Source organism: Canis lupus, chromosome 37, assembly GCF_003254725.2.
Source record: "Canis lupus dingo isolate Sandy chromosome 37, ASM325472v2, whole genome shotgun sequence".
Classification (NCBI taxonomy): Eukaryota; Metazoa; Chordata; class Mammalia; order Carnivora; family Canidae; genus Canis; species Canis lupus.
In genome coordinates this window covers 21,173,716-21,197,176 of record NC_064279.1, presented here as the reverse complement: position 1 = coordinate 21,197,176, position 23,461 = coordinate 21,173,716, and the positions used below count along the sequence as shown (strand labels likewise).

The 23,461-nt window shown below is 34.7% G+C and overlaps 1 protein-coding gene across 10 annotated transcripts in view; it reads right to left on the bottom strand.

Moving 5' to 3' along the window:
* SPAG16 (sperm associated antigen 16) overlaps positions 1–23,461 on the bottom strand; it is a 916,366-nt gene that overhangs the window by 869,733 nt on the left and 23,172 nt on the right. For all 10 annotated transcript variants that reach the window (XM_049106785.1, XM_049106782.1, XM_035710943.2 and 7 more), the window contains exon 6: positions 3,937–4,044. In XM_049106785.1, the coding sequence (XP_048962742.1) occupies positions 3,937–4,044 (108 nt within the window). The remainder of the gene's footprint in view (positions 1–3,936; positions 4,045–23,461) is intronic.

The following is a 23,461-nucleotide window of genomic DNA, read 5'->3' as shown; positions in this document are numbered from 1 at the left end:
AATCATATTTCCCTTAACATAATTTATTATTGTATTTAATTACTTGTAACAATAAAACCTAAGCACTAAAGTTATGTTACGTATATATCAGATATATATATCTAATACGTATTAAAATTCAACTACAAAAAATAAATAAATAAATAAAATAAAATTCAACTACATTCAGCAAAGCACGGGAAAACAATAAAATAAAAATATAAGTAGTATGTATAGTTCTATCCTCTACTCCATTTAATGCACTTAGCAATATACACTTTGCTGTGTACTACACACTTCCATGAATATTATGTATTTATAAACACATATTCAGGTACAGAGTTAGATACACAAAATAATGTGTGCTGTAATTTGGGGACAAACTGAAGGATTACTATTACTGATGGCATAATTTTTCCTATAATTACTAACTTTAGCATCTAACTCATTCATGGGATATGGCTTGATAATCCTCTATCCAAAGAATTAACATCATATAGAATACCATGAAAATATAACATGGAAACAACATTCAAGAAAACTCTCTGTTGGCAAGGATGCAGAGAAATGGGAACCCTCTTACACTGGGAATGGTGGGAATGCAAACTGGTACAGCATTCTGGAAAGCAGTATGGAGGTTCCTCAAAAAGTTATAAATAGAACTACCTTATGACTCAACAATTGCACTACTAGGTATTCACTGAAAGGATCCAAAAATACTGATTCAAAGGGGCATATGCACCCCAATGTTTATAGCAGCAATGTCAACAATAGCCAAATTATAGAAAAAGCCCAAAAGTCTATCAACTGATGAATGGATAAAGAAGATATGGTATTTATATACAATAGACTATTACTCAGCCATCAAAAATAAATCTTGCCATTTGCAATGATGTGGATGGAGCTAGAGTGTATTATGCTAATTAAATCAGTCAGAGAGGACGAGTATCAGAGGAGTTCATTCATATGTGGAATTTAAGAAACAAAACAAATGAACATACAGGAAGGGGGGAAAAAAGAGAGAGACAAACCATAAGAGACTCTTAACTATAGAGAACAAACTGAGGGTTGCTGGAGGGGAGGTGGTTGGGGGTTGGACTAAATGAGTGATGGATATTAAAAAGGGTAATGAGAGTTGGGTGTTATATGAAAGTGATGAATCACTAAGGTCTACTCCTGAAACCAACATTACACTATATGTTAACTAACTAGAATTTAAATAAAAAACTTGAAATAAACAAAAACCTTCTGTTTAGTCAATCTGAAAGAATGTGTCTGTTTTGTAAGTTCCGTAAGTACCTCATAATTCACCTGCTTATAAGTTCTAACTTTTGAACTTATGGTAATTCTGAAAATAAGTAAATTTATAATAAACATTCATATTAAATGAGAACTAATATAAAACTGATAGATAAAATCAACTAATTATCCACTTAAATTAAGACTGACTTTTGTGGCTTATAGTGAAAGGAATATAGATATATAATTAAAATATTTAGGTAAAATAGTAACATAGAGAACTTAGACTCTAATTTAGCCTGGCATCAAAAACATTCTTCCTTATAGTTGATTTATTATGCAATGGTACAACTATTAGACAAGATGTTTCCTGGTAATTAACTTCATGTCTAGTTCTTTTGTGACTCTGATGATTATCATTGAAATTTTGTTTTAGGTCCTTATAAAACACACACTACTGATTCATCCAAATGGTTAAATATAGGCACTATTCTTAATGATTAAATGAGGAAATAAAGGCTAGCTGAATACACAAGAGTAGTTATATTACAGTGTAATATGGGTTTCTTCAGCAGAGCCTCTGAAGATTACAAAAAGTACAATACAAAAAAGCTGGATTTTTACATGAAATGAATTACAATAGTATTCCCTGTAAATATACTAGAAAATTTAACAAGTAGGATATATTTTTAAACCTGAGCTAGAGGCTCAAGGAAAAAACAATTTAAAAAACTCAAATAATTTACCAGAGAGAATATCCAAGCAGCAACAGTGAACAACCATATTTCAGCTGCCACAACAAAAGTACTCTTAAATTGTTATGTACCCAAGTAACTTAGTATTGAAACCTGTTTGAATTAGCACAGATAATGGGAATAGAGACAAACCTGAGATCTTTTCCATGAAACAATGTGCTGTGATTTAAACTCACTTATTGTATCTGTGTCTGCATGCATGCGTGTACACGCATGTATAACACACACACACAAACTACTAAAATACCTTTGGGCTTTCCTCTGGGTAAATGGGTGGCTCACGCTAATGACTGCACAACAATGATTTATTTTTGGACAAGAAAAATCTTAGCTACTTCTAAAGGACTTCTACATGACCAGTTGGAATCAGAGGCCCCTATATTGTCCTGAATATAGAACAATTCCCAAATTTAAAGAATGTGCCTTTAAAACAAAATACAATATACAGTTCTGAAAAGACCTTTATAAAAATGCAAAAGGGAAATTTGATAAAAATAGGACATGTTCAACATATACTTTCAATGTTATGGTATACGCAAACAAATTACCATTGTTTATGTTCCAGATATTGTATTTATATATATAGTTCCAAAATATTTTATCAACATTGTTAAGGATAAGAAACAAAACAACAATAGACATAAAAAAGTAAGTGATGAAGCCAGGCTTCCAATGTTTACTTGATACCAACATCCTTCCACTATACTGTACTACTTCTCACTTACTGTTTAAGTTAAAAGAAAACAAATCACTTTGAACATTTTTTCTGAATTTCTCTGGACTAAGAACAATTTTATGAAGCAACAAATCCAAACCAAAAATATGAGGCCAAAAGAATTGGTTAAAGTCAAAGAATAAACATTCTTAAAGTCCTTTTTTCTAAGTTAATGCAATCCCTCTTAAAATGGTGTTTTATTCCTACAGACATTTAATTTAACAAAAGTAAAAATAATTCTAGTTTCTACTATTTATTAAGTTTAAGAGTACATTGATTCTAAAGCTTTGTGGGACAGCCTATGATTTAGAAGTCATAATAGCTACAATAACCATAATCACCTGCAAAAGACAGTAATTGTCATTACCATTCCTAAACGGTGTCATCCAATACAGTAGCTATAATTAAACATGGCTATTTAAATTTAAACTTAATTAAACTTAAATTAAATTAGAAATGTAATCCCTTAGTTGTGCTAGTCACATGGCCTGTGCTTAACAGTACATGTGACTTCATAGCTACTGTATTAGACAGTACACATATAGAATATTTATAACATCACAGAAAGTTCTATTGAATACCACTGCCCCAGAAAAAATAAAGGAAAATTTTCTTTAAGGATTAAAAATGGTTTTCTTGTTTTTTTGTTTTTATTGGAGGAATTCTTTAATTTGGAAGTAAGAAGAAGGGAGGAGAGAAAATAAATCTGAATTGATATCTTTAAAATAATTTCTAAAAAACCTTAGCATAAATTCAAGGTCATTCAATATATGCTCGCTCTCTCCACCTCACTCTTATCAAGTTGCTTTGCACCTTATTCTCTATGCATATAATGCGGTGAATATGCCATATTCCTTCATGACTTGGTGCTTTGCACAGTTTGTACTATTTGTCTAGCACACCCTACTCCCTCAGTCTGTTCATTTATACTTCAGAATTCATCTAGAAATAGGTCCTTGAACCCTCTCACACTGCAATCTGGCTATGGTGACCACCCTTTGATAGCATAGCAACCATTTTAGTTTAATTGTTCTTCATCACACATTCCTGGTCTCTGGGAACCTTGACAGCAAGGGCCTAAACTTACTCATCTTTGTATTTCAAATACATAGTATAGTGTCTGGCATACATAAATACTCAATAAATGTTGAATGATTATTTTACCTCAAATCTTCTAACACAACCAACTTACTTCACATTAATTAAATACCTCTTTAACAAATATGCCAACAAATATTCGCAGCTTACCCTTTGAGGTCATTAATTAATTTAGTTTTTTCCTGGACTATTCGTTTGTGGTGCATTCGGTGAAAATCCCGTTCTTTTTGAGTTTTCAGCAGATCTTCTCTAGCTTTGCTGAAAATAATAATAATTTTAAAAATCACTGCTAATTCCAAAAAAAAGCATTTAACAAAGAACAACATCCATTCATGATAAAAACCTTTAACAAAGTAAGTTTAGAGGGAACATAATTCAACATAATAAAGGTCATATATGAAAAATTCATAGTTAATATCATCCAAATTGTTCCTCTATGGTAAGGAGCAAGGCAGGGGGGGATCCCTGGGTGGCGCAGCAGTTTGGCGCCTGCCTTTGGCCCAAGGCGCGATCCTGGAGACCCGGGATCGAGTCCCACGTCGGGCTCCAGGTGCATGGAGCCTGCTTCTCCCTCTGCCTGTGTCTCTGCCTCTCTCTCTCTCTCTCTCTCTCTCTGTGACTATTATAAATAAATAAAAATTTAAAAAATATAAAAAAAAAAGGAACAAGGCAGGGGTTACCATTCTCACCATTTTTATCAACATAGTACTGGAATGGAAAGTCCTAGCCACAGCAATCAGAATACAAAAAGAAACAAAAGGCATCCAAATTGCAAGGAAAAAGTCAAAGTTTCACTATTTGCAAAAGACATGATACTCTATATAGAAAACCCCAAAGACTCCATCAAAAAACTGCTAGACCCAATAATGAGTTCAGTAAAGTCACAGAACACAAAATCAATGTCCAAAAATCTGTTGCATTTCTACACACACTATAGCAATCATGAAACAAAGAGAAATCAAAGAATCAATCGTTGATTTATAATAGTACCAAAAACAATAAGATACCTAAGAATAAACCTAACCAACAAGGTGAAAGACCTGTACTCTGAAAAACCATAAAACACTGATAAAAGAAATTGAAGGAGACACAAAGAATTAGAAGGACATTTCATGCATTCATGGATTGGAAGAACAAATATTTTTAAATGTCTCTATTATCCAAAGCAATCTACACATTTAATGCAATCCCTATCAAAATAGCAACAGCATTTTTCACAGAGCTAGAACAAACAATCCTAAAACTTACATGGAAACACAAAAGACCCCAAATAGCAAAGGAACACTGAAAACAAAAGCGATGCTGGAGCCATCACAATTCTAGACTTCTTATATTACAAGGCTTCTTATATTACAATACGGTACTGGCACACACACACACACACAAAACACACACACACATAGATCAATGGAAAAGGATAGAAAACCCAGAAATGAACCCATAATTCTATGGTCAATTAATCTTCCACAAAGCAGAAAAGGCTATCCAATGGGAAAGAGACTGTCTCTTCAATTAATGGTGTTGGGAAAACTGGACAGTAACATGCAAAGAATGAAAACAGACCACTTTCTCATTACATACACAAAAATAAATTCAAAATGGATAAAATATCTAAATGTGAGACCTGAAACCATAAAAATTCTAGAGGAGAACAGAGGCAGGAACCTCTCTGACATCGGCCATAGCAACCTATAGCAATATCTTTCTAGATATGTCTCCTGAATAAAGAAACACAAAAGCAAAAATAAGTTATTGGAACTTCATCAAAAAAAAAAAGTTTCTGCACAGCAAAAGAAATAATCAGCAAAAGTAAAAGGCAAACTACAGAATAGGAGATGATATTTGCAAATGGCATATCTGATAAAAGGTTAGTATCCAAAATATATGAAGAACTTATACAACTCAATACCTAAGAAATAAATACTCCAGTCAAAAAATGGGCAGAAGACATGAATAGACATTTTTCCAAAGAAAGCACATAGATGACCAACAGGCACATGAAAAGATTCTCAGTGTCACTAGCAATCAGGGAAACATGAATCAAAACTATGATGAGATATCGCCACACCTGTCAGAATGGCTAAAATCAAAAACATAAGAAACAACATGAGTTGGGAAGGATATGGAGAAAGGGGAGCCCTCTTACATTATTGGTAGGAATGCAAACTAGTGCAGCCACTCTGGAAAATATGGAGATCCCTTGAAAAATTAAAAATAGAACCACGCTAAAATCCAGCAATTACACTATTAGGTATTTACCCAAAGAACACAAAAATACTCATTTAAAAGGATATATGCACTGAAATGTTTATAGCACCATTATCTGGAATAGCCAAGTTATGGAAACAGCCCAAACATTCATTGACTGATGAACGGATATAGAAGATGTGATATATATATATATATATATATATATATATATAATATGCCAGGAGAACAGTCAAAGAAAGACAAAATACCATGTGATTTCATTCATATGTGGAATCTAAGAAATAAAACAAAGGAGTAAAGGGAAAAAGAGACTTAACTATAGAGATCAAACAGAGGGTTACTAGACAGGAAGCTAGTGGGGGGATGCATTAAATACATGATGGGAATAAAGGAGTGCTTTGTCATGATGAGAACCAGGTATTACACGGAAATGCTAAATCACTATTTGATACGCCTGAAAACTAATATTACATTATGTGTTAACTAATTGGAGTTTAAATAAAACTTTTTAAAAAACACTCCTTATTCCTTTCTGAAAAAAAAAGTATTTAGTAATCAGTTCAAATCCAATATTGAGCAATTCTAAAGAGAACTAATAAATGAAGATTCTATTATAATTCACATGGAAGGATTCTAACCAACATAGTGTATATGGGGTTGAGAGATGAATAGGACAGCATGTATGGCTTCAAAAATATTCATTTACAACTCATTTAAGTAAAAGGAAACTAAAATAAATTAAGGTATGCTACCAAAATAATTTATAATCCATCTATTTCCAAAAATAATTTGTTTACAAAATTGAAATACATATTTAAAACAGGATCATTTAAAATAGTTACAGATAAAGGAAAAAGAGATTCGGGCAAGATGGCAGAGGAGTAGGGGGTCCTTAATTCAACTGGTCCCACAAACTTGTCTTGATAACTTTCAAATCATCCTGAACACCTATGAATTCAACCTGAGATATAAAGAGAGAGCAGCTGGAATGCTACAGAGAGAAAAATCATGACTTCTGACAAGATAGGAAAGCGAAGAAAAAAAGGTGGGGGAGGGGAGCCACAGCAAGCCGGGAAAACTGACCCAAAGGGAAGCCCTGACAAACCTCCAGGCCTGAAAGCTGAGCTGTGGAAAGCCGGGCACAAAAGTCCAGTCCTGGACATGCAGGAATTTTACAAATCCATGCCTCAGTCTTCCCTGACTGAAAAATGCTCAGCAGGCAGAATTGCAAAAGGAGCAGTGAAGCTTCAATATTCCCAGGGTCAGGACAGTAAAGGACAAAGCCAGCTACCCTTCGAGAGAGGCAGACCCCAGGAGGCACAGGACAGCGAGAACTCTCATGCTGCTGAGCACCCTCCAATTTGTACAGATCAGTGCACCTGCACTGACCCCAGGAGCATCTAGGCCAGTGTGGACTGGAAAAATGTGATTCAGTACTCGTGGGGAGCTCCTGGCTCCAGACCTGGGGATCTGGCCACCACCATTTTTTTCTCTCTTCTTTTCGCCTTTCACCTTGGGAGAGGCAGGGACTCCACGGAACAAAGGCCTCACAGGATAAACAGCTCACAGGGACCCAGGCCACCTGGCAAGGGGCAAGGCATCCCCACCCAGGCACAGACACCTGATAGTCGATGCAAGCAGACCCCTCCCTGAGAAGAACTACTGGAAGAACAGGGAAGAGCAAGTTTACTGAACAAGCAGCACCGAAAAGCTCCAGGGTTGAGGGAAAATAGTATATAAAATTAGAGGTTCCTTTTCACTATGGTTCTTTTATATTTCACATTAAAAGTTTCCAATATTTTTTTGTTTTCCTGCCTTAACTAGAATATATTACCAACTTCTTTTTTAAGCTTTTTCCTTTTTGACTTTCATATTTCTACAATTACATGTCTTAGATATATTCTTCAATATTGGAGTCCCTTCAACGTATTCAATTTTAATTTTGATAGATATACAAGTTATGGGCTTTAGGGGCCAACTCTTGTTTTGTTTTATAATGGCGGAAATTAGCACCTTCTAACACTTGGACCAAAATACACTCAGAACCAAGTGGAACATCGTGTTAGTTCATTCTGTGAGAATATATTATCTCTCACTTCCCATTCCAGCTCCCTCTTTTATCTTGTTTCTGTCTTTGTGGTCGATGTTGGGTCTTTATGTAAGTTTTGCTGGTTTATATAAAATTGGAATTGAGTATCTTCTAACATACAGAACAAAATACACTCAGAACCAAGAACATCATCCTATAGTCCTGTTGGGGAGACTATATTCTCTCTCCACCACCACTTCCTCACCACCACCCCTTTTTTTTTTTTTAATGCTTACTATTTTGTTTTAAAATTTTTCACTTAAGGGATTCTTTTGTTTTATTTTGTTCTGTTCTTCTTTTTCTTTTATTTTCTGGTTTCTGACCTCTTTGGAATCATCTAGGGTTTATTTTACTTAGGTTGTTCTTGATATTTTTAACTCTGCTTGCTCATACACCACTCTGCACTGGACAAAATGACTAGAACAAAGAATTCAGCACAAAAGAAAGAACCAGAAGTAATATTCTCTGCCACAGAACTGCTGGATGTGGATTTAAATAAAATGTCAGAAATACATCTCAGAAGTACAATTATAAAATAACTTGTGGCTCTATTAAAAAAAGAATTAAGGACTCTAGAGATTCTCTTGCTACAGAATGAAGATATTTTTTAAAAAGATTTCCTTTATTTATTCATGAGAAACACAGAGAGAGAGGCAGAGGACTCCAGGATCAGCCCTGGGCCAAAGGCAGATGCTCAACCGCTGAGCCATGCAGCCATCCCCAGAATTAAGATCTAATCAGGCCAAAATTAAAAATATTTTAACTGAAATGCAGTCTAAACTGGATGCTCTAACCACTAGGATTAATGAGGTGGAAGAGTGAGTAACATAGAAAATACAGAGAAATCTTTTTCTTGATGGAAAAGAAGGAAGCAGACAAAAAAAGAAAAAACAATTAAGAAACCATCAGGAAAGGCTTAGGGAAATAAATGATATCTTGAGAATGGAGAATATTTGTCTTATTGGGATGCTAGAAGAGACTGGGAGAGAGAAAGGGCCACAAAGTATATTTGAACAAATCAGAGGTGAGAATTTCCCTAATCTGGTGAAGGAAACAGACATTCAGATCCAAGAGAGACAGAGGACCTCCCCCTAAAAAATCAATAAAATCCATTCAACACCTCAACATTTAATAGTAAAACTTGCAAATTTCAAAGATAAAGAGAAAATTCTTAAAGCAGCTCAAGACAAAGGATTATTAACTTTAAAAATGGGAGAAATATCAGATTAACAGCAGACCGCTCCACAGAGACCTAGTGGGCCAGAAAGGGCTGGCATGATATACACAAGGTACTAAATGAGAAAAACAGGCAGCCAAGAGTACTATATCCAGCAAGGTTGTCATTAAGAATAGAAGGAGGGAGGGAGCCCTGGTGGCTCAATGGTTTAGTGCCTGCCTTCGGCCCAGAGCATGATCATGGAGTCCTGGGATTAAGTCCCACATCAGGCTCCCTGCATAGAGCCTGCTTCTCCCTCTGCCTGTGTCTCTGCCTCTCTCTCTCTCTCTCTCTTTCTGTCTCTCTCTCTCTGTGTCTCTCATGAATAAATAAATAAAATCTTTTAAAAAAAATAGGAGAGATAAAGAGCTTCCAGGATAGGCAGACAGAACTGAAAGAATATGTGACGACCAAACTGGCTCTGCAAGAAATATTAAGGGGGACCCTGTAAATGAAAGAGGAAGCCCAAAGAAACAATCCACAAAAAACAGGGACAGTATAGGTAATACTATGACACTAAATTCATATCTTTCAATAGTTACTCCAAACGTGAATGGCTAAATGATCCCATCAAAAGACACAGGGTTTCAGACTGCATAAAAAAGCAAGATCCATGTATTTGCTGTCTACAAGAGACTCATTTTAGAATTAAGGACACCTCCAGCCTGAAAATGAAGGGGTGGAGAATCATTTACAATTCAAATGGTCCTCAAAGGAAAGCCTGAGTAGCAATCCTCATATCAGATAGATTAGAGTTTATACCAAAGACTGTAATAAGAGATGAGGAGGGACACTATATCAAACTTAAAGGGTCAATCCAACAAGAAGACTTAACAATCATGAATATTTATGCCCCTAATATGGGAGCACCCAAGTATATCAATCAATTAATAACCAAGGTAGAGATACATAGATAACACATTAATTTTAGGAGACTTCAACACAGCACTCTCAGCAAAAGACAGATCTTCTAAGCAGAACATCACCAATGAAACAAGGGCCTTGAATGATACACTGAACCAAATAAATTTCACAGATATATATAGAACATTCCATCCTAATGCAACTGAATACACATTCTTCTCAAGTGCACATGGAACTTTCTCCAGAATAGACCACATACTGGGTCAAAATCAGATTCCAACTGATACCAAAGACTGGGATTGTCCCCTGCATATCTTCAGACCACAATGCTTTGAAACTAGAAGAAATTTGGAAGAAACTCAAACACACAGAGGTTAAAGAGCAACTAAAAGATAAATGGGTCAACCAGGAAAATAGAGAAGAATTAAAAAGATTAATGGAAACTAATGATAATGAAAAAACAACCATTCAAAATCTTTGAGATACAGCAAAACCAATCCTAGGAGGGAAATTACATCACAATAGAAGCCTCCCTCAAAAAATTGGAAAAAAACTGAAATATACAAGCTAAACTCCGCAGTTAAAGGATTTGGAGAATGAACAGTAAATAACGTGTAAAGCAAGCAGAAGAAGAGAGATAATAAAGACTAGAGCAGAACTCAATGAAATAGAGACCAGAAGAACTGTACAACAGATCGCCAAAACCAGGAGCTGAGTCTCTGAAAGAATTAATAAGATGGATAAACCCCTAGCCAGTCTTATTAAGAAGATAAAAGACTCAAATTAATAAAATCATGAACAAAAGAGGAGAGATAACAATCAATAACAAGGAAATATAAACAATTTTAAAAACATATTATAAGCAACTATATGCCAATAAACTAGACAATCTAGATGAAATGGATGCATTTCTTGAAACCCACAAATTACCAAAACTGGAGCAGGAAGAAATAGAAAATCTGAATAGGTGAATAACCAGTGAGGAAATTGAAGCAGGCATCAAAAACCTCCCAAGACACAAAAGTCCAGGGCCAGATGGCTTCCCAGGGAAATAATACCTATTCTACCAAAGCTGTTTCAAAGGATGGAAAGGGAGGGAATATTTCCAAACTCGTTCTATGAGACCAACATTACTTGTTCCCAAACCAGACAAAGACCCCACCCCAAAGGAGAATTATAGACCAATATCCCTGGTGAACATGGATGCAAAAATTCTCACCAAGATATAAACCAATAGGATCCAACAGTACATTAAGAAGATTATTAACCACAACCAAGCGAAATATATCCCCGTGATGCAAGGTTGGTTCAACAGTCATAAAACAATGATAGATCACATCAATAAGAAAAAAAAACAAGAACCGTGTGATCCTCTCAATAGATGCAGAGAAAGCATTTGACAAAATACAGCCTCTATCCCCTATTAAAACTCTTCAAAGTGTAGGGATAGAGGGAACATTCCTCAATATCATGAGAGCTATTTATGAAAAGCCCACAGCAAGAACTGAGAGCCTTTCCCCTAAGATCAGGAACACGACAGGGATGTCCATTCTCATCACTGCTGTTCAACATAGTACTGGAAGTCCTAGCCTCAGCAATCAGACAACAAAAAGAAATAAAAGGCATTCTAATTGGCAAAGAAGAAGTCAAACTCTCCCTCTTTGCAGATGACGTGATACTGTACATAGAAAACCCAAAAGACTCTACCCCAAGATTGCTAGACCTCATACAGCAATTTGGCAGTGTGGCAGGATACAAAACCAATGCCCAGAAATCAATAGCATTTCTGTACACTAATAATGAGACTAAAGAAGGAGAAATTAAGGAGTCAATCCCATTTACAATTGCACCCAAAACCATAAGATACCTAGGAATAAATCTAACCAAAGAGGTAAAGGATCTGTAATCTAAAACTACAGAACACTTATGAAAGGAATTGAGGAGGATATAAAGAGATGGAAAAACATTCCATGCTCATGAATTGGAAGAATAAATATTGTGAAAATGTCTATGCTACACAGGGCAATTTACACATTCAATGCTATCCCTATCAAAATACCATGGACTCTCTTCACAGAGTTGGAACAAATAATCTTAAGATTTGTATGGAATCAGAAAAGACGCTGAATAGCTAGAGGAATATTGAAAAAGAAAACCAATGCCCGGGGCATCACAATGCCTGATTTCAAGCTGTATTATAAACCTCTGATCCTCGGGACGCCTGGGTGGCTCAGTGGTTGAGCAACTGCCTTCGGCTCAGGTCGTGATCCTAGAGACTGGGGATCGAGTCCCACATCAGGCTCGCTGCATGGAGCCTGCTTCTCCCTCTGTCTCTCTCTCCCTCTGTGTCTCTCATGAGTAAATAAATAAAATTTTAAAAAAGGAAAAAAAAAAGCAGCCCTGTTCTAAACACACACACACACACACACACACAAAAAGAACAAAAACAAAAAAAAAAACAAAGCTCTGATCCTCAAGGCAGTATGGTACTGGCACAAAAACAGACACATAGATCAATGGAACAGAACAGAGAGCCCAGAAATGGACCCTCAACTCTATCGTCAACTAATATTCGATAAAGCAGGAAAGACTTTCCACTGGGGAAAAGACAGTCTCTTCAATAAATGGTGCTGGGAAAATTGGACAGCCACATGCAAAAGAATGAAACCAGACCAATCTCTTACACCATACACAAAGATAAATTCAAAATGGTTGAAAAATCTAAATGTGAGACAAGATTCCATCAAAATCCTAGAGGAGAACAAGGGCAACAATCTTTTTGAATGTGGCCACAGCAACTTCTTACTAGACACATCTATGAAGGCAGGGGAATCAAAAGCAAAAATAAACTATTGGGATTTCATCAAGATAAAAAGCTTCTGCACAGCTAAGGAAACAATCAACAAAACTAAATGACAACCTACAGAATGGGAGAAGATATTTGCAAATAACATATCAATCAGATAAAGGGCTAGTATCCAAGATCTATAAAGAACTTATCAAACTCAACACTCAAGAAACAAACAATCCAGTCATGAAAGGAGCAGAAGACATGAAGAGACATTTCTCCAAAGACCTACACATGGCCAACAAGCACATGAGAAATTGCTCCACATCACTTGCCATCAGAGAAATACAAATCAAAACCGCAATGAGATACCACCTCACACTGGCGAGAATGGCTAAAATTAAGACAAGAAATGATAAATCTTGGCAAGGATGCAGAGAAAGGGGAATCCTCTTGCACTGTTGGTGGGGATGCAAACTGGCACAGCCACTCTGGAAAACACTGTGGCTGTTCCTCAAAGAGTTAAAAATAGAGCTACCCTATGACACAGCAATTGCACTACTGGGTATTTACCCCAAAGATACTGATGTGAAATGCCAGGACACCTGCACCCCAATGTTCATAGCAGCAATGTCCACAATAGCCAAACTGTGGAAGGAGCCACGATGTCCTTTGACAGGTGAATGGATAAAGATGTGGTATACATACAATGGACTATTACCATATGCCATATGAAAGGACAAATACCCACCATTTGCTCGACATGCATGGAACTGGAGGGGATCACACTGAGGGAAATAAGTCAATCAGAGAAAGACAATCATCATATGGTTTCACTCGTACATGGAATATAAGAAATAGTGAAAGGGATTATAAGGGAAAGGAGGGGAACTGAGTGGAAAAAATTAGAGAGGGAAACAAACCATGAGAGACTACCAACTCTGGGAAATAAACAAAGGGTTGCAGAAGGGGAAGTGGGTAGGGAAGTGTGGTAACTGGGTAACAGGCACTAAGGAGGGCACTTGATGGGATGAGCACTGGGTGTTATACTATAGGTTGACGAACTGAATTTAACTAAAAAATTTTTTTAAAGAAATAAAGGAAAAGATTTACAAAATTTAATTCTGAATTTGCTTGAATATATGGTTTAAAGACAATGTATTGGGTTGTTTAGTTCTGATAATTGTGAGAAAGAACGCACGTATATTCCAGGAAACCCAGATTTTATTCTGGTAATGCATATGAGAAATATGTACCACCTGTAGATCATATTAGTAGAATAATTGGTAACTTGATGAGAAAGGTTCTTTAGTATTAGTGTTGTAATACAGAAGCATTCTTCTGCAAACCCCTGATAGAAACAAATAAGAGTATTCTTTCTAAGCCAGGGCTATAGTTAAACAATTAATGAGAATGTTTCACCTACCTCCATAATATGTTAGTTTCAATATAATAATGTAAAATATATTAAAATGAAAAATTGGCTCACAATCTTCATTAACTGACAAAGTAATACTACATTAAGACTTATACATTCTCAAAAACCAGTGCACTGAACTCAAGTGTTTACATCTCATAAGAGTTCACAATGGAATAAATCTGCTTTTCTGTATCACAAAATTTCAAAATTCAGATTCACATAAAATAAATGCAACCCCCCCACCCCAGACTTCTGCATGAAGAACTATGTCAAAGCAATCACTAAGAAACAGAGACTGGGATGAGGTTAGGCTTTCAGGCTCCTGATGGGGCATATTATGATCACTGAGACTACTTACTGCAAGATCAAGTCATACCTGCATATGGTGAAAGTTTCTCATCTAGTCTACCAAGTTTCTTTCTTCCTTTCTCCTCAAACTCTCAAAGCTCCCCCATTTTGTGACATGACCTTTTTTTTTGACATGTTCCTTATTTTACTGCCAATGTTGTAGTTTTTATCACAATTAAATAAACAATGTATCACAGTCTTCACAGGTACTACTGCATTTCCATGCCAACAACCTTGAGGGTACAAGAAATGGTTGACTGAAATATTGAGTCCTAAAATATCATCTGAGGAATACACCGGCTGTGATATGAACAATGTATTTTCAGGTTTTACCCTCAGTGTGAATGAGGATGACCCAAAAGTGAGGGAATCCTTCTGCTACCTTGTGCCTAATGAACAGCAAGTGAAGAGGAGGACAGAGTTTAAGTAGAGTGATTTAAAAGAAAAAGGCTGAGATGATTATTTCTTTGTGAAAAGAGTATCACTAAATTCTTATTCGTCAAGTGGTTACACATGTTCTTGTACATAAAAATACTCAGTATAGGGATCCCTGGGTGGCGCAGCGGTTTGGTGCCTGCCTTTGGCCCAGGGCGCAATCGAATCCCACGTCGGGCTCCCGGTGCATGGAGCCTGCTTCTCCCTCTGCCTATGTCTCTGCCTCTCTCTCTCTCTGTGTGTGTGACTATCATAAATAAATAAAAATTAAAAAAAATACTCAGTATATGTTACTCTTATCATCACATCACTATTACTATTTAGTATAGAACAGGTATATTCAATTTCTAGAATGGCTAGATTTATTTACCTAAAATAGGGGGCATGCCAGTATATGAATATCCTCTAATGGACAAAAAATATCAGGATACATGCTTATTAGTAACACTGTAAAACTTTATAAAAGAAGTTAAACTTTTATGAACATCTATTTTGAGTCTACTAAAGCTTTCAACAGCTTGATGAGTTATATAAATGAGCTAATGTTTTATTTCTCTTCTCTGAAATGTAAACCCATAATAGGTCAAAAAAAAAAACCTTAGAAAAATAATGTTGCAAAGTTTCTTAAGCAGAACTACAAGTGTGTAGAACTGCAACAGCTCCCTTTTTAAATATACATTTACAGGCCTATTTGTACTTATCCCAGGAAAGAAAGCATAGGAATTGATTGAAGTATTAGACCTTAGAGATTTTCTAACCATTAAATTGGTTTTCAGGGACTTGCTTTCTATTTGCACAAAATGAAGTCTACTTAGTAAAACAATTTAGATTCATTTCATGGTGATGCTTCTGTTATGACCTTCCTGCTGCCCATCTGCTTAATAAAAAGAAAATAAAAGTTGTACTAAAAAATAACATTTATAATATTCATATAAGCAATCAATATTTTAAACTATACAATATTTCTTATTAATACAGCATCTTTGTGATTTAAAAACAAATCTTTTACTAAGATACCAGAGATTCTATTTAAGTACTGGCGAAATCAAAGTTATTCAGTGAAGCATTCTCTTCAGATTTGTTTATCATAAACAACACACTTCTTACATGCTTTTTCTTTTTTTTTTTTTTTGCTTTTTCTTAATGAGATGGTAGAATGACTAATTTCTCCCCTTCAGGAAACCAACATATCAAAATCTATGATTAAAGTATAAAATATTAAAACACTCATATTTTTATCATATTACGCAAAGCACTGTCTCAAAACTCTATATTTCAAATTATGAATGTGATTCAATAGTATGCTCTTAAAAATAATTTTTAAATGAATGTCCTCAGTAAAATAATTTTTTTAATTGAATAGTTTTAGCCAAATATTTGAAGTGACTTTTTAATAATAGATTTTTTTAGTTATTCTGTTATCACAATTTGGCAAAAAGAAGCATACAAACATTTTCTTGTTTATTTGCACCAAAGTAGGCCATCATTGTCATGTATTTTTCTTATGTACAAACAAAAATCAAAGTAACTTCTGGAAACAGTATTATATAATTACCAATTATTTCATTATTTTCAACTGGTTATAAATGAATCATTTAACTCACTAATATTAATATTGAAATAATTGTTGGATAGCCAAAATGCGTTCAATCATATTCGAGGAAAACTTTCATTATATACTTAACCAAAAAAGAAAGGGGTATACCCATGTCCAGAAAAATTACCTACTTAATTTAACAAGCAATTACCTAAACACTAAACCATAAAATTTTATAGACCTCATTATTATCTTTATTTCCACAGTGTTTGTTTCTGAAAGTCATTAAATTAAATGGCTCCACAGAAAAGCTGGATACTCTTTGACCTTCTACATAAGTGAATTTTGTAAGTGAAGTTGGGGCTGTTTACTAAAGCACCTAATTTTTCCACAATATTAATTGCTTTTTAATTTTAGTTTCTTTATGTCCATATTTTCTGGTAGAAGGTTAAAAAAAGTATTTCATTATTTTTTAAATGGTCATTTTAATCTTCTAATTAGCAATCCTAGTCAGTTTTTATTTTCTGTCAAACCTTCAATACACTCAATAAAACTTTTCTGGTCTGCACTGTATTTCTTTAATGTAAAAGCCCAGCAAAGGACAGTAGTACTCTGAATTAGGCAAGACTTAATTTTATAGGAAGTTGTTAAAATTTCCATTATGATGGAAAAATACCTGCTCCAAAGGAATGGTATAAAAGGGGCAAAATCCTCAATTAACTACGCTAAAAATTATTAAAAGCTTAATTAAAAAGCCAAAATGTTAATAGCACACATTTACTTTAGCCCATCCCACTTGTCAGAGGTAGATCCTGGGGCTATGTTGAATACAGGATACTCCCTGTTATGTGGAGCTCACAAAATAACAACAAAATATATACATTAGATAATTAGAGGCAAAAGGTATAAATTTCAACCTCCATCATAAATATACAGTATTAAAATAAGGATAATCTAAATAAATGGAGGGATATACCATATAAATAGAAGACTAAAATCTATGAATACATCAATCCTTAAAAATACATATGTATATGTAAACGAATGTGTACACACACATTCTTTCCAAATCATGTTATAAATTCAACTTAACCTCAAACCGTCACCTTTCTATAAAAATTGACAAAGTGACTCTAAAATTTATATAGAAATAAAAAGGACCTTGAATAGCCAAACTACCTTTAAAGAAGAACAAAGCTATAGGACTCATGCTAACTGACTTCAAGAACTTAAAGCTTCAGTAATCAAGAGTGTGGCACTAGAATAAAGACAAATAAGTAGATTAATGGAACTGAATAAAGTCTAGAAATAGACCCACAATTATAGAGCCAAGTGATTTTCAATAAAAATACCAAAGAAATTCAATGATGAATGAAATTTTTTAAGACTAGTGCTGGAATTATTGGATATTCCTATAGAAAAAGTAAATTAACCTCTAGCTCCTAACTTACATCATATACAAAAATGAATGAAAGATATAGCTGAAATAAAATTTCTAAATCTTTAAAGGTTTTAGAAGAAAACATAGAATAATATCTCTGAGACCTGGGAATAGGAACAGTATCTCCAACAAGATATCAAGAGCAATACTATTAAAAAAATAAATTAGAATTCACCAAAATTTAGAACTTCTGTTCACCCAAAGACATCATAAAGAAATTGAAGAGTGAAGCCATAAACTGGGAGAAAACATTCACAATGTTCTGACAAAAGATCTGTAACCATAATAGAATAGAACTCTTACAACTCAACAATAAGACAATTCAACTAAAATTGGGCAGGACTTACAAAGAAAGCAAGAGAGATGAACAGCCAATAAGTACACACAGACACACACACACGTTCAGTATCATTAGGTATTAGAAAGTGCACATCAAAACCACAACAAGCTGGTACTATACAATTACTGAAATGGCTAAAAAGAAAAACACTAACAGCACTCAATGTTGGTGACAATATAGAGCAACTAGCACTCTCATATACTGAGAATGTAAAATGACCCAACTAACTGTTGGAAAATGGATTAATTTCTTATAAGTATACACTTACCCTTTGGTCCAGTAATTACATCCTTAAGTTTTTAACCAAAAGAAAGAAGACACATTTCCACAAGAAGACTCGTACACAAATCTTCACAGCAGTATTATTCATTAAGAACCACAGTTGAAAACAATCCAATAGAAAAAAAATAAACAAAATGTGATATGCACTATACAGTAGAATACTACATAGCAGTAAAGAAGACCAAATTACTGATAAACTCAAAAGTCACAGATATTATTTTACAGAGTTGATGCTGAATGTAAAATGTCAAACACAAAGAAATGCACATTCTGTGATTCCATTTATGAAGTTCTTACACAGGCAAACTGATCAAATATCAGAACACTGATATATATCAGAACACTGACTGCAGAGGCAGGGATGCCTAAGAAGGGACATCTTCTGTAAGAACTGTAAAAAAATAATACATTTTACTAAGTGGATGTAGAGTGTGGGTGGGGGTAGCGATGAAGTAATGGGAGAAAAGATGGTTAAGAGTTGAAACTGATAGGCCCATGTGATTCATTATTCTATTTTGTTTTCTTTCTAAATCCTTGATATTTTTTTCAAAATTAGCTTACTATATGTAAATAATAAATTGCTATGTGCCTGTCTTCTGGAAGAAATATGACTTTTGGTGTTTATTCAGTACTACTGCTATTGCTAATCATAAGGTTGACAAAGATGATGATGATGATGATGCTATTCTACCTATTTAATATATACTGTAGACCAGGTATTATATTCATTATCCTGTGATGGGTAAGTCAATCACAATTGTTGCCTTCATCAAACTCACAGGACTATAGAAAATAGTAAAAAGAAAATAAAATGCAATAAACTAGTCAATGTTATGAAAGGAAAAAAGGGTGCTGTAACATAGAACACTGGTTTAATCTTTATTGAGCACTCACCATGTGACAAGGATCGATAATATCCCACTTATATATGAGGGAACTGAGTGATAATTATATTATTATATCTAATAAAGGATAGAACATCATGGATTTGTGTTGCTCTCTCCACAATATGTGACCTGTTATCAGTGTCTGTTCTGAATTAAAGTATGAATGGGGTTAGTAATACCCCCATTATGAGTTTAATAGCAGATGCTGTCCTTTCAAGAACCTAACTGACCCACAAAAAGTTTGTTTGACTTCATTATTATTATGTAGTAACCAGGTAAGTCAACCCACAATGAATTCCCTGTTGCCATCATGTCCCTCTATCCAGTCGATTTTCCAATAAAAACAAGCTCACATTATGCTTTTCTTCAAAACTATCCCACCCAGAGGGAAAAAAGCAAAGTCCTAACAAAGGGCTCTACCACTTACCCCCTGGTTGGTTCCAGTTACTAGTCTCCTTACTAGCCCCCTAACAAGTCAAGCTGCGCCCACCATAGGCTCTGTGTATTTCCTTTTCCCTCTGCCTGGAACTTCCTTTTCCTAAGTTCATACGTGCCCTCCTTCAGCTTCTTCAGATATCAGACAGGATTTCTCTCACCACCCTCTATAAAACTGTATGCCATTTATCTCTGTCTCCTTTACCCATGTTACTTTTCTTCATATAGTTTACCATCACGAATTATATCTGCCAACAACCACATGTAATCAGTGGCTATCTTATTGGACAGCACAGCCTTAGAGAGAGTTAACAGCGCAGAGTACCCATGTTACTTTTCTTCATATAGTTTACCATCACGAGTTATATCTGCCAACATCCACATGTAATCAGTGGCTATCTTATTGGACAGCACAGCCTTAGAGAGAGTTAACAGTGCAGAGGTAAAAAAAAAAAAAAAAAGTCTGTCAATGAATTAGAAGAAGAGGAACAGCATGCTGCCACAGAAGCTGAAGGAAAAAAGAATGAAATAAGATGCACAGTTAAGGAGAATAGGTTGGGTGGAAGCCAGACTATGGAATGTTAAAGTACAAATACAATGATGCCTTTCAGAGTAAACCATCCAATTGAGAATATTTTCAATGTCTACACTACGAGAAGACATAAAGCACTAGCCATTGTGTATGGAGGAGTCTCAAAAAAATAAAAAATTGAAATACCATTATGAACCACTAATTCCACTACTGAGTATTTCTCCAGAGAAAATGAAAACACTAATTCAAAAAGATAAATGCACCCTTAGTTTACTGCAGCATTATTTACAATAACCAACCAAGATATGGAAGCAACCCTAAGTGTCCATGAGTAGATGAATGGATAAGGCAGATGTCATGCTCACACATGGTCACACATGTGCACACACACACACGTGAGGGAATATTATACAGCCATAGAAAAGGATGAGATGTTGCCCTTTGGAACAACATGAATGGACCTAAGAGGTATCCTGCCAAGTGAAATAAGTTGGTCAGAGACAGACAAACACCATATGATTTCACTCATGTGCGGAATCTAAACAATAAAACCAAGGAATAAATAAAATTCAGAATTAGACCTATAAATACAAGAGAACAAATTGATGGTTGCCAGAGGCAAGGGAAATAGGGAGATGGGCAAAATGGGTGCGAGTGGAAGACACAGACTTCCATTTATGGAATAAGTCACAGGAATAAAAGGCACAACATGAGGAATATAGTCAATAATACCATCTTTTGCAGTGAATATAGCATCTTTTGCAGTGAATATAGCATGTAGGGAGGTTGAATCGCTATGTTGTACAGATGAAAATAATGCAACAGTGTCAACCCTACTCATTTAAAAATTATTTTAAAAATTAGGTAGCAATCCAGCGCCATGAATTAAAGCTCGTTTGAGAAAATACTTTTCCCTATGTTCTTGTACCTAAAGGCACCGGCAGATTGAAAGTGAGGGGGTGGAGAAACATTTATCATGCAAATGGAGGTCAAAAGAAAGCCAGAGTAGCAATATTTATATTGGACAAACTGCACCTTTTTGTTCTTGTTCTGGCCTCATGGAATGATTTTAAATGTGTTTTGTCTTTTATATCATTTATAAGATTTTGATAAAGACTAATTTTTTTCTTTAATGTTTGGTAGAATTCACCAATGAAATCATGTGTTCTTGGACTTTTCTACGTGGGGAAATTTTTGATTCCTAATTAAACTTTCATTCTTCTTGTTGGTCTAAAAGATTTCCTATTTCTTAGATCCAAGATTCATGATTCAATTATGCTAATTTGTGCATTTTTAGGAATTATCTGGTTTTTTTCCTAAGTCATCTTATTTGTTACCATATAATTGTTTATAGCAATCTGTTGTCACACTATGTATTTCTGTGGTTAATCTGTTTTCTCTTCCATTTCTCATTTCAGTTTTTGAGTCTTCTCTCTTTTTTCTTAATGTAGTTAATGCATTGCCAATTTTAATTTTTTGGAGGAACTGGTCATTACTTTCAATGTTATGTTACTGTTTATTCTGGACTCTAGTTTACTTATTTCTAATTTTTTCTCCGTTATTTCCTTCCTTACTAAATTTCAGCTGATTATCATCTTCTTCTAGTTCCTTGTGGTATGTTTATTTGAACTTTTTTCTTAATACAAGCATTTATAGCATAAATTTCACTGTAACATCTGCTTCTGCTGCATCCCATAGGTTTTAGAATATTGTGCTTTTTCTTTTGTTATTGAGACATATTTTGATGTGCCATTTGTTTTCCTTTTTTTAAATTTTTTTTTGTATATTTTTTATGGAGTTTGATTTGCCAATATATAACACCAGTACTCATCCCAAGTGCCCCCCTCAGTGCCTGTCCATTTGTTTTCCAATTTAGCCCACTGCTTGTACAGTAGTGTGCTGTTTAATATTTACATATTAAATATTTAATATTTACACTGTAGATTTTTCAGCTTTATTATTGATATTTAGCTTTGTACCAATGCCATTGGAAAATATACTTGGCATGATTTTAGGTCTTCTTAAATTTGTATTATTCATTATGTTTCTTTTTGCTTGTGTAATTGAAGAAAATGTATATTCTATTTTTCTTGGATAGAATGTTTTATACACATATATTCTTAGAACCAGGGGATCCCTGGGTGGCTCAGCAGTTTAGCACCTGCCTTCAGCCCAGGGCGTGATCTTGGAGTCCTAGGATCGAGTCCCACATCATGCTCCCCACAGAGAACCTGCTTCTCCCTCTGCCTGTGTCTGTGCCTCTCTCTCTCTCTCTCTCTCTCTGTCTCTCATGAATAAATAAAATCTTAAAAAAAATGTATTCTGAAGTATGCTTCAAGTAGAAAATGTTCTTGTTGAAAAAAAATAATTACTGTAACTGAGAATACTCATTTAAAATAAAGCATATCCAGAGGGGATGGGTGGGAGGATGGGTAAAATAGGTGAAGAAAATTAAGAGTTTACCTATCATGATGAACACAGTAATGGTGTATAGAACTGTATTGTACACTTGAAACTAATATAATACTGTGTGTTAACTACAGTGGAATTAAAAACTTAATTAAAAAATAACATTAGGAAACCATTGGGGGATATCAAGAACAAGAGTAATTCTGAATCTAAAAATTATTGAAGCAGATGTCAAAAAAATGAGAAAGTGAATTAAATTCATTATGTTGTTTCAAAATATGTTTAAGTGTAAAATAGTAATTCTATAAGAAATTGCATCTGGATGTTTTCCCTATTCTTTAACGTGTCTAAAGTGGTTAAAACAACCAAATTACAAACAAATGTGTAATTCAGAAATAAATTTTTATGGGAACTTAATTGATTGTATAATTGATCAAAAGG